At 27.5% G+C, this 16,655-nt stretch overlaps 1 protein-coding gene across 2 annotated transcripts in view; it reads right to left on the reverse strand.

Annotated features, from left to right (window-relative positions):
- Positions 1-16,636, reverse strand: part of FBXO11 (F-box protein 11) — a 48,087-nt gene extending 31,451 nt beyond the window's left edge. Inside the window, exons 1-8 of one of the 2 annotated variants that reach the window (XM_087159958.1) lie at positions 16,373-16,636; positions 7,981-8,229; positions 5,912-6,059; positions 5,061-5,190; positions 4,899-4,979; positions 2,949-3,078; positions 2,670-2,776; positions 2,221-2,332 (exon numbers count right to left, since the gene is read on the reverse strand). In XM_087159958.1, the coding sequence (XP_087016084.1) occupies positions 2,221-2,332; positions 2,670-2,776; positions 2,949-3,078; positions 4,899-4,979; positions 5,061-5,190; positions 5,912-6,059; positions 7,981-8,229; positions 16,373-16,469 (1,054 nt within the window). In that variant the 5' untranslated portion in view covers positions 16,470-16,636. The remainder of the gene's footprint in view (positions 1-2,220; positions 2,333-2,669; positions 2,777-2,948; positions 3,079-4,898; positions 4,980-5,060; positions 5,191-5,911; positions 6,060-7,980; positions 8,230-16,372) is intronic. The other variant, XM_087159959.1, reaches the window with a different exon arrangement.
- Positions 16,637-16,655: the final 19 nt, after the last annotated feature.

Here is a 16,655-nt window from a genome sequence, read left to right on the forward strand (position 1 = left end):
TGTTGTTTTTATTCAGTTCAGTTTGCCAGAGACTAAACTTATTCTTAAAAGCTTGAATTTTACTGGCTGTAGTTATGATAGTTGAATTCTCACTCTGCAAGCTCAAATTTAAGTCGTTAAGTTTTTCGAAAATATCAACTAAATAGCTCAGCTTCCCTAGCCAAACTTCATTGATATAATAACTTGCCAATCTATGTTTCTTTTTGATTTAGAACATGTACACTTCATTTCTCAAATCAAATATCCGTCGTAGTATTTTCCCACGTGAAAGCCATCTGACTTCGATGTGTAACAGTAATTTCTCATACGTTGAGCCCATCTCATTGCAAAGTATTGAAAAGAGACGGCTGTTGCATTTAATGTAGTTAATTGAACTAACAGCATCTTGTAATACGTTGTGCAACTCTTCATCCATATCTTTTGCAACAAGAGCTTTCCGATGAATCATACAGTGATTAAATACCATATGAGGTGCCACCTTCTGAATTAAGCCTCTGAGCCCTTTATTCGAACCTGTTAATGCTGCAGCACCATCAGTACAAACCGCAACACAGTTTGCCCAGGTAAGGGACTTTGTTTCAAAATATTCATTTATTACTTCGAATATTTTTTCTCCAGTTGTTTTTCCTTCCAAATTTTTGCAACATAAAAACGTTTCTGTTATATCTTCATTAAAAATAAACCTAACGTAAATAATTAGTTGTGACATTTTAGTAATATTGGTAGTCTCGTCCAGTTGTAAAGCAAATACAGATGAATTTTGTATGCGTTTTATGACTTCTGACTCGATATTTCGTGACATTTCGGAAATCCAATTGCAATTAAACAGTGAGTGATGGCGATTCACTCTTTATATGTACACTGTATGGTATGCAGCATGCAGGGATAATGCATTTCATAAAAATTTTGGCGACCCCCAAAAACTTCTGGCGACCCCTAGTTTGCGCACCACTGATCTATACTATACACTAAATTTGGTTATAAATAAATTTCTTAATAATATCACTGCAGATTTTCAATAACACATGAAAATGAATACATAATATTACAAAAGATGTGAGTTTTCAAAAGTACAAGATTTTGGTTGCTATTCAAAATATAAGTGTTTCTTCAAAATTTTAAATTTTTTTTTTTCTAGAACATATTTAGAAACACTATCCTTTAAAAAATATATAAATTTTATGTATTAATTAAATTTAACATATGAATATAGGTTTTTGACATTTTCGACATTTTTGACAATGAGGTTTTTGACATGACGGTTTAAACCATGGTTTAAACTGTCAAAAACTGTCACATGTCAAAAACCTGCCAACCCTGGATAAAACAGTTCAAAGTGAAAGTGAGTAGTTTTGCTCTCATTTGTCAAGACGCAAAAATGATCTGTTGAGTGTTTAGACATTATTTTTGATAATGATTGCATTTCTTCAGTTTATTATTTTGATGGTATTTGAGATTTTGACAAAAATTTCCTTGCAATTTGTAAAAAATATGTTTAATTGTATATTTATTATTTTTTCAAAATTTATTTATTTATCATTCATTAATTGCACCTGTTATAGTGCTAATATTTTTAGGAAGAAAAACAAAAGATAACAAATTCCGGTATTAAAAGTTATCAAAAGTAAAATATTTTAAATATATATTATTTAATTATATTTCTAAACTCTATTAAATTAAATTATTTGGTTTTATACTTGGTTTACATTCCCAAAATTACGACCATTAATTTTTTCAAGTTACTTTATATCAAGCATACTGATTTTGTAATTTTAGCAATTGTAATCAGCATTTTGCAATTGGTACAGTTTAAACGGCTCCCTACAAAAACTCACTGTTTTTCATAAAAATAAAAAAAATAATTGAGAGGGGGTGCTTAATTGATATCTTACAGTCAAATGTTCTTAGAAAAAATGAAGGTTTGATTTTTTTTTTTAAATTTTTTTTTTTTTTTTTTGAAAACAAATATATTTAATTTTTATTCAAACATAGGAAATATATCAAGATTTATATAAAATTTAATGAAGACTTTTTAATAAAAAATAAATTCGAAATAAACTTTCTCAGGTTTTATTTTATTGGTATCATTTTGGATGCATGGTTTTAAAGGTAAATTAGTAATTAGTTAAAAATATCCCAATTAACATTAAATTAGCACATTTGTTACATGACAATATGCATGACTTTTGTAAATGTTTTGGAATCCATAAATCTACTTACCAACAGAGGCACTCCTAATAATGCAATGGTCTATCGTGGGTGAGCAATTTTCGGTAACTTCTAAACAATAATGTTTATGATGAGGAACAGAAGAGGAAACATCTGGTGTGAACTGAAAAGTAAAATTGACAGTTAAAATTTATTTATCCCCACATTTATTTATCAAATTAAATCAATATTTTACAGCGACCCAAAATAAAGCATTTCCAAGAACAGTGTTAATTTAAAGTTTTGAATATACATACGAATTTGTTTTAAATTATTGAATATACATACATTATTTGTTTTAAATTATTTTCCTTAAAATTTTTAAAAAAATTAACAAGATACTAAATGACATTGCCATGGTTCTCAAAGTTAAGAAACTTCTATCATTATGGTTTATTATTTTGTCAAAATAGAAGTTGCAATATACTGCAACACATAAATTGCAAGAAGAGAACACTCACTTTAAGAGTAACATATCCAAGATAAGAATCTCTAGCTCCTTCCACAAAAGTAATAGTAGATTCAGTATCTCTTTCTAAAACAACATTTTCAGCTACATTTCCAGCAGCTGAAACAAATGAATTAGTTTGAATTAAGAGTTATGTTAAACTATTAGGTAGGCAAAACATATGAGAACACATTTCCTAACTCCCAAAGGGAAAACTAAGAGATAAATATGCTTTTCATTTAAAAAAAAAAAAAAAAAAGATTATGAATGAAAGTTATAAAACTAAGCTTACCTGCACCAACCATAGCAACATTTGTGTCGATAATAAGAAATTCTCCTTTATATACTCCAGCATGTATAAATATTAATGGATTTTCTATCTCCTCTGAATAATTAAATGCAGACTCAATTGTGTCAAAATACTAAAATAAAAAGTAAATTTATCATATATAAAAGTAATTTACTTCTTGTAAAATGCTACAGTTAAAAAATATTAACTATTCACTAAAATATTTTTAAATAATAAAGCATTGAACTATAAAATATTTTCAATGCATAAAACTGATTATTCGGTACTGTAAGCAATGTCTTGTATCACACATTTATTTTCACAGTAAGTAAAACTTTTCTTTTATGTTCAGGGATGAGAGTAGTCAGAAAGTAAAAAAGAGGAAATCCAAGAAGATTATATATATATATATATATATATATATATATATATATATATATATATATATAAAAATTTGACAAAAAAAAGTGCGATTTTTAAACTTGTAAACCATGTCATTATAAATCCCGATATGAGGCTTTTAAATCACGTAAATATGAAACTCTATGGCGAATTTAAAAAATTCGAAAATACAAATCATGATGCGTTATTTTTAGATCACGATACATAATTTTTAAATCGCGCGATATTACAACCGCAAAAACGAATCACGTTATTGGATTTTAAGCTCGCGTGAATACGCGGGTTTTAAAAGCTCGTAAATACAAATCGCGATATTGGTTTTTTAAATCTCGTAAATAAGAATCGCAATGTACAATATTTAAATCGCCTGAATAAGAATCGCAACGTTCAACTTTTAGATCAGGTAAATACGAAAATCGATGTTTGATAATAAAATCGCGATTTTAAAAATGCATAAATATAAAACACGATAATGGATTTTTAAATCTCGTAAATAAGAATCATAATGTACGGTTTTTAAATAGCGTAAATAAGAATTGCAATGCGCAACTTTTAAATAAGGTAAATACGAAAATACGATTGATATTAAAATCGCGTGAATATAAAACGAGATATTTGAGTCTGGATTTGGGATTTCTAAAAGGCTTGTCTGTATTGTTTTCGTTTAGACATAATAAATAAAAATTTACAAGATTTACTGAATGAGCAAATAAATATTTTCACCGCAAATCCACCTCTATTTTTTTTCTCTTTTTTTGTTTGTCTTCACGCCAGAATACAAGAAGCAGCGACGTCTGAATTACGAAAATACGAGCTGACGTCCGCCGACGGATAAAAAATACGGAAAATCTTATTTTCTGTGCGGAGAAAATAGCTAATATGTATAAATAAAAATGCGGAAGAGTTAGCAGCTAGGACGTAGTTTGAATTTTCTGTTTATCTTTGAAAATCGTAAATAAATATAATTATTTTACTTCAACGACTGAATTTTTAAAAAAAAGCGTGGATATTTATAAAAAAAAAACGAAACTTTTAGAGAATCGGAGTTTTTGTTAAAAAGGCTGAAATTCGAGAGACAAAAAAAATCTCATTCCTGTATAAAGGTCAACCAGTTTTATCCCAAGGAAATAATTTTTAGAGAAACTTCAGAGGGAGGAATGAGGACTTCAATAATTTCGCTCCGCGGAAAATTAAATTCCTCATAAAATATTTTCACTTGTGCAAAAACTAAATTTCAGCGGAAATTAGCAGGATAAATGGAAAAATCTGAAAAAAAGCGGAAATCCGCGAATCCGCGGAAGAATCTCATCCTTGTATGTTGTATACTAACTCTAGTAAAATAGCCTTTTTTAACCATACATTTTCAGGGGTCTGTCCAGGCCGAATTTATTATTCGGCCTGGACAGACCCCTTATAATTATCATAATTTGAGATGTAAAATTTTCGGTAAGAATCTTTGAGAAAAAAATTCTTGTGAACATTCGTTGCAGAAAAAATATTCGAGAAGAACAACAACAGAAAAGAAAATGTAACAGAAAGTTTAATACTCACAGTTATATTTCTTCCTCGATAGTGGTCAGGGTTGTTGTCATATTGCTCTTGATATCCAGGCCGCACATGAAGGCCACGATACTGAAAATGTGGTTTTAAAAAAAAGTTAAAGACTTTAAAATGTTTAAATTTTGTAAAATATTAGAAAATAAGAATACTTACCAGTTGTTGAAAACTTTCTTTCCAAGGATTTTCATATTTACATTCTTCAAGTTGGATAAATTCAAATTTGTTGGGAGCAGGGTTAAACAATGGAAGATCATATTCATATACAGATTGGTATAGAGTTTTCCTACAAAAAAAAATTATAATAATAAAATTGATTATAATAAAATTGAATATATTACATATTTTTAATTATTAGGTCAAGAAAATTAAAATTCTATAAAATAATAACAAAAATAATTTAATTTATCTATGCAACATAAGGAAAAAGAAAACTGAGTATTTCACAAAATAAGAACATTTACATTTGCGTTTTGATGACATATAATCCACAAAATCCCATAATAGGAATAAGTTTTAGTGTTAAAAAAAAAAGAAACTAAACTTCACTTCGATAGACATGAAATAAAACTCACTAAAATTTGTTTCGAAGAACATAAACTGTAGTAAGTAGCAATCTAAACAAATTTGTGAACTTTGTAACTAAACCTCATAAAACAAATCCTAACGTAACCCAGTTTTTAGTCTTGATCTGATCTATCCATTAAATTTTAATTTATTTGAAGCGGATGTCAGGATGTGCACAAGCAACTGGTCCAAACAACAACCAATGGCTTTAAGGAGATTTGCGACTAATATCACACTGGGCAAAATGTCCAAACGTCTATAGACAATACTTTCGAGATCTTTAAATAAATAGTGAGAAATAACATTTAACTCTTAATTTATTGACTGTACCTAATGGTTTCATATATTGTTTTGATGATATACTTGATGTATAAAAAGCATACTCTTATGGTCAAACAATGTGATTTTTAAATTAAATATTGAAAAAAATGCATAGTTACCATAACTCTGTATCACTACTAATGATATGGAAGCGCTTGCAAACTTGAGCAACACGACACAAGTCTTGCTCCAGCAAATAAGAGAAAATTGTTAATAGAACTTCATCTGGAAGCTCATATAGAAGGTAATGGGCTGCTTCTCCTGTGTCTAAGAGAGAGAAAAAAGAATTTAATTTACAATGAAATGCATGCAAAATTTTATTATTGAATTGTCATTTTTTCACAAAGTTTTTATAAAGTGAAATAACCAGGGAAAATAAGACTTTGTAATAAGTTGAAATTAATGGTGCAAGAAGCAGAATAGGTCTAATTGCACCAAATGCAAAATACATTTTATACAACCGTATAAGTATGCAATGTTGCAAAAAAATTAGATTGTTTGGATGCCTTAGGACCGGTGTTCACCTAATTTAAGCAAACCTAAAAGGCATTAAATTCCTGTCATTAGTAATATACATATCTTTATATAAAAGAGAATGGAATGATTAATAACGGACAAAACAGCCAATCAAAATTGAGAATGCATGTGTGTGAAAAGGTAATAATTTTTAATAATGCTGCCTGCAGAAATGTTACAATTAAACTTACCAGCTAAATCTTGTTGCGATTTTTATTTTGTATTTAATGCGTGAAATATATTGAACAGAGTTTAGTAGGTATAAAATACTTATATCTTTTATGAAAAATGGATTGCCGTGAATATCTTAGGCAATATCAACGACATACAGCAGCATAAAAGAACATAATTTAGCAGCACAAAATTACCGGGAAAATAATCGTAGTGCTATCAATACGTGACATCAGAATGCGCAGCGAAGAAACGTTGAAGACTCAAGACGTTTAAATGAAAACGAATAATATGGGAAAGAAATTGATAAAAAATGTTGCATATAAGGAGGTTTTGTAAATAATTTTTAATTTTATCATTGTTTTTCCTTACTTTTAATTGTTTTTTACTTACTTTCAAAAAATCGGTCAGCCAGAAATATTAATTTGAGTATTTTTTGAGATATTTCTTAAATAATGCATAAAAGTGCAAATCATTGGTACACAAAATGATGTGAAAAGAAAAATCAATGAAAAATGTACATAGTTAGGTTTTGTGAACATTCAGAGATCTAATGTAAATAATTTTTAATTTTATTGTTTTCACCTTATTTTTTTATAACAATTCAGACAAAAATGTTTATTGATCATCGATAACATAATTATTTCATTTTACATTTGTTTTTTTTATTAGTATTCAATATGACAAAAAAATTTAATTGCTTATTTTCATTTGTCGAATTTCAGTTACATATGCTTTTATTATATAATTTGCTTTTTATCTGATTGAAACTAAAATATTTTGTTGGTTGACAGTATTGAAGTTAATTGGGCAATCACTTGCAATGGTTTTTGCTTTTGAAATATTACTCAATATTACTACATGTTTTAATTTGTTTGCCATATTTTAAAGACTTTTTTCATTAGGTTCTAATTTTTTCAGTATAAAATTTAAATTACTAGGTAGGGGGAGATGAAGCACCTTAAGGAAGTGTCTGGAATCCTATAAGATCAACAATGATTTGAGTTAGGGGTAAAAATATACTTGAGGGTGCCCCTTGGCGAAATTTTGGTTTTTGGTTTGTTTTTGGCCAGCTTCTTTGTCGCAAAATGACATTGAGTCTTGCACATTCTCTATATTGTAAATTTTTCAATTACTTTAACTATAAACTTTTTTTTCTTTTTCACAAAGAATCTAATGGACATAACTAAACAAACCAGTGAAAATGTATACAGGATATTATCTTTAGTTACTGGTTATTTTAGATTAGTGATAAGTTTCCTCAATTTCTACTCCTAAAACTTGTCCATATAGTGTTCTTAACTTACATTTCCAAATCTCAAATGCTCGAAGAAATGAAAATTAGGGTCATTAGGTTAGGTATAGCCAAATTAATAAAAAATCAAAGCTTTTGCAATGCAATTGAAAAATTCTACATGCATTCTTGTAGACTGCATAATACAATTTGGTGATGTTTGCAACAAATAAAAAGTGAAAGATGAGATAAAATTGATTAACATACCTTCTGCAGTAGAGTGTGAGGAGGAGAAAACACGCCTTTGGCGTTTACGTGTGAGTAAATTATGACTACAAAAAGTCTCTGAACTATCAACACCACTATTGGTAGAGCCTGGGCTCCTGGGTTCTTGCAATGAAAGCTTCCGCCTTAAGGCATAAGGTGACTGATGTGGTGAACTTACTCCACTGGTGCTAGGACCAGCTGGTGAAGGACCAGCAGGAGAGTAGATGATATGGGCTTCTAAGTCTCGCACTGTAAAGGAATATAAAAAATATATACATACATAAAAGTGCTATGTAATTTAAACAACTTATCACGTCAGAATTAAATAGAACAACAACAAAAATACTTTTTTTTAAAAATTGAAGAATGTTTCGCTTACTTTAGTATTGCACCGCTCCTTGATAAAATTAGGCAGCAGCCAACTTAGCTTTAGTAATTTATAATTTATTATTGAAATAAATTTTGATAAATAAAAATAATTGTATTACATATTACTACATAGTATACATTAATATGTTGTTATTGCTATTTATCTCATCCTTGTTCTTACTCCATAAGTAATTTTTACTGTTTTAATTTAAATATAATTTGTAATCTATGATTATAATAAATTTTGTTGACAGATAAAAATAATTGCATTGATAGACATTAATTTATTACTCAGGGATGAGAGTAGTCAGAAAGTAAAAAAGAGGAAATCCAAGAATATATATATATATATATATATATATATATATATATATATATATATATATATATATATATAAACAAAAATTTGACAAAAAAAAGTGCGATTTTTAAACTTGTAAACCATGTGATTATAAATCCCGATATGAGGCTTTTAAATCACGTGAATATGAAACTCTACATCGAATTTAAAAAATGCGAAAATACAAATCCTGATGCGTAATTTTTAGATCAAGATGCATAATTTTAAAATCACGCGATATTACAACCGCAAAAACGAGTCACGACATTGGATTTTAAGCTCAAGTAGCTACATAGGGCTTTAAAAGCTCGTAAATACAAATCGCGATATCGGTTTTTTAAATCTCGTAAATAAGAATCGCAATGTACAATGGCCTGAATAAGAATCGCAACGTTCAACTTTTAAATCAGGTAAATACGAAAATCGATGTTTGATAATAAAATCGCGATTTTAAAAATCCAAAAATACAAAACACGATAATAGATTTTTAAATCTCGTAAATACGAGTCATAATGTACGATATTTAAAAAGCATAAATAAGAATTGCAATGCGCAACTTTTAAATCAGGTAAATACGAAAATCGATGATTGATATTAAAATCGCGTGAATAAAAATCGAGATATTTGCAGAGTCTGGACTTGGGATTTCTAAAAGGCTTGTTTGAATTGTTTTTCTGTTTACACAATAAATAAAAATTTACAAGATTAATTGAATGAGCAAATAAATATTTTCACCGCAAATCCACCTCTATTTTTTTTCGTTTGCTTTCACTCCAGAATACAAGAAGCAGCGACCTCTAAATTACGAAAATACGAGCTACCCCCCGACGGATAAAAAATACGGAAAATCTTATTTTTTGTGAGTGAAATTGGAGAAAATAGCTAATATAAGTAAACATGCGGAAGGGTTAGCAGCTAGGACGTAGTTTGAATTTTCTGTTTTTCTTTGAAAACCGCAAGTAAATATTAATTATCTGACTTCAACAACTGAATTTAAAAAAAAAAAACGGGATATTTATAAATAAAAAAAATAAAATAAAAAAAGGAAACTTTTGAAGAATCTGAGTTTTTGATAAAAAGGCTGAAATGCGAGAGACAAAAGCGAAAAAAATTTCATCCCTGTATGAAGGTCAACCAGTTTTATCCCAAGGAAATGATTTTTAGAGAAACTTCAGAGGGAGGAATGAGGACTTCAATAATTTCGCTCCGCGGAAAATTAAATTCCTCATAAAATATTTTAACTAGTGCAAAAAAAAATTTCAGCGGAAATTAGCGGGGGAAATGGAAAAATCTGAGAAAAAGCAGAAATCCGCGGAAGAATCTCATCCCTGATTACTACAGTTACATTACTTCAGTTCTCATTATTATTCTTATTCAGATTACATTCTTATATTCAGTTCAGAGTTCTTATATTAAAAAAAAACTTTTAATTTAATCAATTAATTTAAATGTAACTAATTAATAGGCTTAACATATAATAAATATAACATTATCCTATTTAACAAATAAGTTACAAAGATTGATTAATCACAAAAATAAATTATAAAGATCGATAATTACAGACTCTATTTTGTTCTGTAAACAAATTTGATGATTGAATTTTGATACTGATAATTACAACTTTTGCAATGTTACATTTTATTATAATTAACTCAAAATAACTAAACATTCATCAAATTGACTCGGGTTTTTTGCCAGTTACAGTGTTTTCACTACAGCGCGAGAACGCGAGAATCTCGCATATTTTTTTCTTTTCTCGCATTAAAAAATGATTACCGCGAGAAATTCGCGCATTCTATAAATCAATTTGAAAATTCGCGAATTTCTTGCATTTTGGAAAAAGCTTCGAATTACGTCATTTAGAAAAAAATCCGTTTCACTTTTCTTCCTAGATCTTTCATTATTTTCATCATCTGCCCCATTATCTAGCTTCCCTATTTACCAGCATTGTTTAGAACCTTTTCGAACAACAGAACACAACCACGGAACCCCTTTCAGAGCACATTTCTCTACAATCACATGTTCACCGTAGATAAGGTTTCTTCATGTAAGACGTTCAAATTTTTTATGCACTTATGTAAGATGGACAAATGCCTTGTAAAGGCAAAATCTTCTATGATGATGCACCAAAAATATTCAATGCTTTAAAAAATAGAAGACGTTAAAAATTTATTATAATTAAAAAAATAATTTTTTTAAAGAGTTTTTGTGTTTTTTTAGTTTTTAGAAATCTCACTTAACTTTTTGAAATCTCACCTTGCTTTTGAGAAAGGGTGAGAAACTCTCACCCATTTTTTTTCTATGATGAAAACACTGAGTTACATAAAATCTTGAAATAACTGAAACACTGACATCCCTTAAAGATTTAATGTTGAATTTTATCATATCTTTATATTTTAATAAAAATTAAAGAGTATTTCCATTAAGAAAGTAATTATTAATGTTAAAAAAAAGTAGCTTGCTTTTAAAAAATTTAAATTAAGATAAAAATTTACATAAATTATTTTAAAAATCAATTATTATCAATAATTAACACTTAAAAGAAAAGTGAAAAGGTAACAATTTTTAAAGTTAATTCAATCAAAAGCAAAGGCTTACTTACATATGCACCTAATAAATAAAAGCTTGAAAAAAAAATTCGAAATTTCAATAAATAAAATTACAAATTTGAATGCTTGTTTAAAATTACTTGAATTGAAAACTATATGAAATGATACAGGACATTATAATGAACAAGAAAAACAAAGCAGTAAGGCTTAATTTTAAAAAAAAATACTCAAACTTTTATAAGTTTTCATTAAAGTGAGCAAATGATAACATAGTGTGGGAATATTAATTATAAACATGCTTAAAATAATTACTGCACTGAATATATGTCATGATGACAGTCCTTATCTAATTTTTAAAAAAAATGCAAAGTGAAATAATATCTTTTTTAACTAGTCTTTAAAAACTTTAGAATCAATCCCTCACACATTGTGGGAAAATCTCCTTATCGTGATCTGTGCCAGAACAATCACCAAATATTGGCAGCTTATGAGCAAAGGCCCACGAGAAACTAGAAAAGCATCACAGAAAGGGACCAATTCGAACAATAAAACTCATAGCCATCCCAACAGAACCTCTAAAAAAATTTATTTTTTTAAATTTTTCCTGCTTAAAATCAATTTGACGCTTTGGTGATTGTAGTTGATGTGGCAGATCATGAAACGGAAATATTCACTTCATTTTCATGAAGTGTGAGAATGACAATTGAAAGGAAATGAGAAAATAAACATTGTTTCTCAGTTTTTATCCATAAATAAAGCAACCCATAAAACAATATCTATTCTTAAACTATTCTATAAAAGAAAATTAGAGCATTTATTAATACCCTTATAGAAAATAAATTAACTTCATAAATAACAAGTGCCTTTTTCCTAGTAAAAGAATGATGAAGGGATTTAAATTTATTAAAAATTAGCAAAAATAAAAAGACCTGTTTAAAATATAGTTATTTTATTAAAACCTTTATATATTTATTAAGAACAAAGAATTTTATAATATTAATGAAATAAATAAAATTTATCAATAGCATTACACACTATGTAAAAAAAAAAATTTCCATAAAATCTTTAAGATTAATAAATTATATTCCTTCTAGTTTTTTAGACATTGATTAAAAATTCAAGTTCAAGTGCAAAACTCTAAGCTAGGGGTGCACAACCTTTTTGAGTGAAGGGCCACTTGCACAGCTGGTTGGCTAACGAAGGGCCGCACATGTATTTAGACATGTTAATGACAAATGTAGTAATGTTTATTTAAACATTAGCGTTCCATTTTTTTTATCAATAAACTTAGTAGTGTTCCATTATTAGAATTCATTCAAAAATAAAAAAACTTATACTTTTTTTTTTACAAAAAAAAACTTGCTATTTTTGTTATATGAACAATAGATTTATCAAAATAAATAAACATTGAAGAAAAGAAATGTTTTTTTTTTATCATATCATGCAATACGAAAATTCATTTTAGAATTAAATTCTAATAAATAAAAAAAAAACTGCAATGCCCACAAAATGAAAATAGGAAAAAGTTTAGTCATATTTAAGTATTATAAATTCAAATTAAATATTTTAATTGAAGAAAATTTATAGGTTTTAAACAAAAGCCTAAAATAAAAGCAAAACTGTGATAGTTCAAAGTAAAATTCAATGCTTATTTTGTAATGTACTTTGTTATTTTATTTTATTAATTATTAGATTTTTTATATCGTAAACATTTTCCTTTTTTTTATTGAAAAAGATCACTTAAGCAACAAAAAATTTAAATCTAAACTACAAACAGTGAGCAGTTTAAAAATTCACGTTTTCCGCCATTTTATGAATTTTTCAAGTTGAAATAACATTGCATTTAAATTAGGGAGGGATGTAACGAGTATTTGGCCATTCTGTGAAAAATTCAGTTGGTTCAATGATCAGTCAAATATTCGGCAGAATATTTTTTAGAAATGAATTTTTCTAAGTTTTTTTTATTTTTGAATTTTTATTAATATTACTTTTTTTAAAAAAATTATAATCAGACAATTTTTTCGATACTTTGAGAATAGAGAAGGATTTTTTTCCATTTTTTGCTGCTTTTATTATAACCCAGCATTTTAACAGAACGTCTCATAGTATTATCACTCTTTCCCTGTACTGTAATATAAATAATCAGTAACATAGAAAAGTGTGATTTTCAGTATTAAAGTTTTATTTCAGGAACTAAGAAAAATTTGTTTCTTCTGCTTTTCTTTTTTTATGCATTTTTATTATGACTCAGCATTTTTTTAAAAATAAAGTTAGTAATAAAGTTTATTTTATAGCAATTTTTTTTCTTCTAAAATTATGGCAATGAGAAAAATTTAAATTGAGATTCTCAGCATAAGTTTTTCATTTTAAAAATTAAGAGCGTTTTTTCTATCTTTTTATTTTCTTTAAATAAAAAAAAACTTTTTTTAGACATTTTCACTATAACGCAATAATTTTTAATAGCATTTCTGATGACTTAATTCATTTTTCTTGGTTTTTTCTGGTAATTGAAAAACTGAGATGTTCAGTTTTAAAAATTTTTTCAAAAATTAAGATTGATTTTTATGTTTTCTGTTTCGCTTTTCGACATTTTCAAAAACGTTCTTGATTCGCCTTGATTGGCAAAGACGTTCTTTTTAGAGTTAATTTATGAATACGTTTTTCAAGGAAATATTATTCTGAGCATTAAAATTTAAGTTTCAGTGTTTAGTAGCAGTAAAAGATTTTGCTATTTGGCCCCTATTGTACTGCGTTCAGTCGATTTTTTCTTCTTTTTTTTGCCGAATATTTGGTTTTTGACCAAATCACAATTCATTACTACATTCGACCAAATCATATTCGTTGCGGAAATAAAAACGACGGAAAAATAACTAGGATTTACGATAAAACTGTACCGAAATACCGTATCAAAAAGTGATTATTTAATTGCGCGATTAACAACCACGTGTCGTAATAACATCATAGTTAAATAACGGGATAGTCAAAATCATGTGGAAAAGCATAGAAATAAGTGGGAAAATATATATTTATGCTGAACTCAGCATGAATAAAGCGTGTCAAATGCATGATTTAAAATTTGCATGTCGTAATAGAATAATTGGAATTTTTTATAATACGTGGGAACGCATAGCAATAACTGCCGAAAAAAATTGTTGAAAAAAGAGAAAGAATTGCAAAAAAAAGATAAAAAATTACTTAGATTTAAGATGAAATCGTCACAAATAAAGTGCAAGAAAAGTGATTATTTAAATTTGCGATCTGAAATTCGCGTCGTAATAAAAATTCGGGATTTTCGAAATCACGTAGAAAAGCGGAAATAACTATTTAAAAAAAAATCATTTATATTTACTATAAAATCGGCTTAAAGAAAGCGCGTTAAACGTACATTTACTAAAGAATCTGTTAAAATTGTGCACCCCTACTCTAAGCAAATAAAATCTACAAAGTGAAAGTATGACATAATCATTGAGCATAAGCATAAGAGCATTTTCATAATAAGGACAAATAGTTTTTTCAAAAATAGGCATTTCAAAAATGTTATAAAATAAATAGTTCTGAATACCAAAAAAATAATAAATAAATAAAAACTTAATAATTTATAAGAAATTTACTTTAATACTTAAATATAGAAAATGACATTGACAAGTTTAGTTACTATCAAGGTCACATTTAAATTTTTTTCACAACAATCAGAGGTAGTTTATAAAATATTATATAGTACAGGGGTCTGTCTAGGTTTTTTTTAGAGATACCTGTTTCGTGAAAATTTAGACATAATTTATGAAAGTTAAAAACTATATTAAAAAATCAACACAAAAATATAGTAAAAAATATGGATGTATCGTGTTTTACGAGACACAAAAATAAAAATAATTACGAGACACAAATTTGGCTTGGGCAGACCCCTGATATATGAAGTTACATACTTACATAAGCTTGACCTTATTATGGGATTTTTAATAATCAACATGTAACTTTTCACACTGTGCTTTATTTAAATTATAAATAAATCATTAAAAAATATGACAATTAGATAGGGATTTAATTAAAAGTCCATTATTATATTGCAATTTTGTATAAATACTAGTTTGAATTTTTCAGAATTGTAATAAAATAAAGCAATTAATCGGTTAGTGAAATAATGTAGTCAATGGTGATGAATATGATTAAGTTTATTATAAAATGAACAAATTTTTTCTTACTAAATTACATCCAGTTTGTCTGTTTACAAGAAATTTACTTTCATAGATAAAAATGACAGTTTTTACCAAGGTCAGACTTATTAATTATTTTTAATAAAACTAGAACGTAATCTAGAGAATATAATTCATATACACTAGCACTGAAATGTAATTTGTAATAACCAACAACCAATGCTAATTTTCATTACATTTTGTTAAAATTTTGACTTAACAGTATGACAACTACATGAAATAATAGGAAAAAGGTTACAAAATTCAGATCAAATGTCAAGAATTATAAACGACCCATAAACACTGGCTATTTTAAGAACAAAGAATTGCACAATTACAATTAGATGATCAGTAATCTTGAATATTGTGATTAATCAATGCCATCGTCGATTGTTTATATTAATTATACATATTTATTCGACCATAAATGAGGATAAAACCTTCCTATTTTTTCAAATTTTAATGTACTTTAATCCGATAAAACAAAGTTTTCGAGAATTAAAAACATAATCACACAAATCGAGACTCACTCCGTTAATTTAAATATGTAGCGTGAACTAATTACAGTTCTTTCATGAAATATTAAACAATTTCACCTAATATTTTAGAGACGAGAGAACACTTGATTTAGCTATTTAGTTTAATAAAAGAGTTTACAATTTTGACACTAAGTGCAAACTCATTATGCATTGTAGTGAGTATTTCACAATGTAAACATTAGGTCAACTGGCTCACTGCCCGATAGAGCAGCAATATAAATTTCATGTAATTTAGAAATAATAAGTAATAGAATGAATAATAGCAGTCTGCATAAAATCAAAGAACTCTCAAATCAATCTTTATATACAACAAATAACATTTATTTTCGCATTTGTGTAATACCCTTAGGCCTACCATAAAAAATAGTTTTTTTTTATTAGTTTACAGCTACAACAACATACCTGAATTATTAGATCGTAAGAATACTGGCTTTTTAATATTCTTTTTTCTGGTTTTCCTAACATTCTGTCTAGTTAGCCTAGCTGAAGACGTTGACATGTTAGGAAAAGTCAGATTTAATAAATCTCAAAGGATCCGTGATTTAAACAAAGAACTGTCATTAATTCCTTGAGAGCATCTCAGTCAGTCGCCATTCTTTTCACAACTCTCATAGCCTTTAGACGGAAACATGTCAAGAGCCAATCAAATAATCCGTTTTGCGTCACATGACTATAAGGCTTGCGG

Source organism: Parasteatoda tepidariorum, chromosome 3 (genome assembly GCF_982258835.1).
Source record: "Parasteatoda tepidariorum strain Cologne lab strain chromosome 3, Ptep-v5.0, whole genome shotgun sequence".
NCBI classification, from domain to species: domain Eukaryota; kingdom Metazoa; phylum Arthropoda; class Arachnida; order Araneae; family Theridiidae; genus Parasteatoda; species Parasteatoda tepidariorum.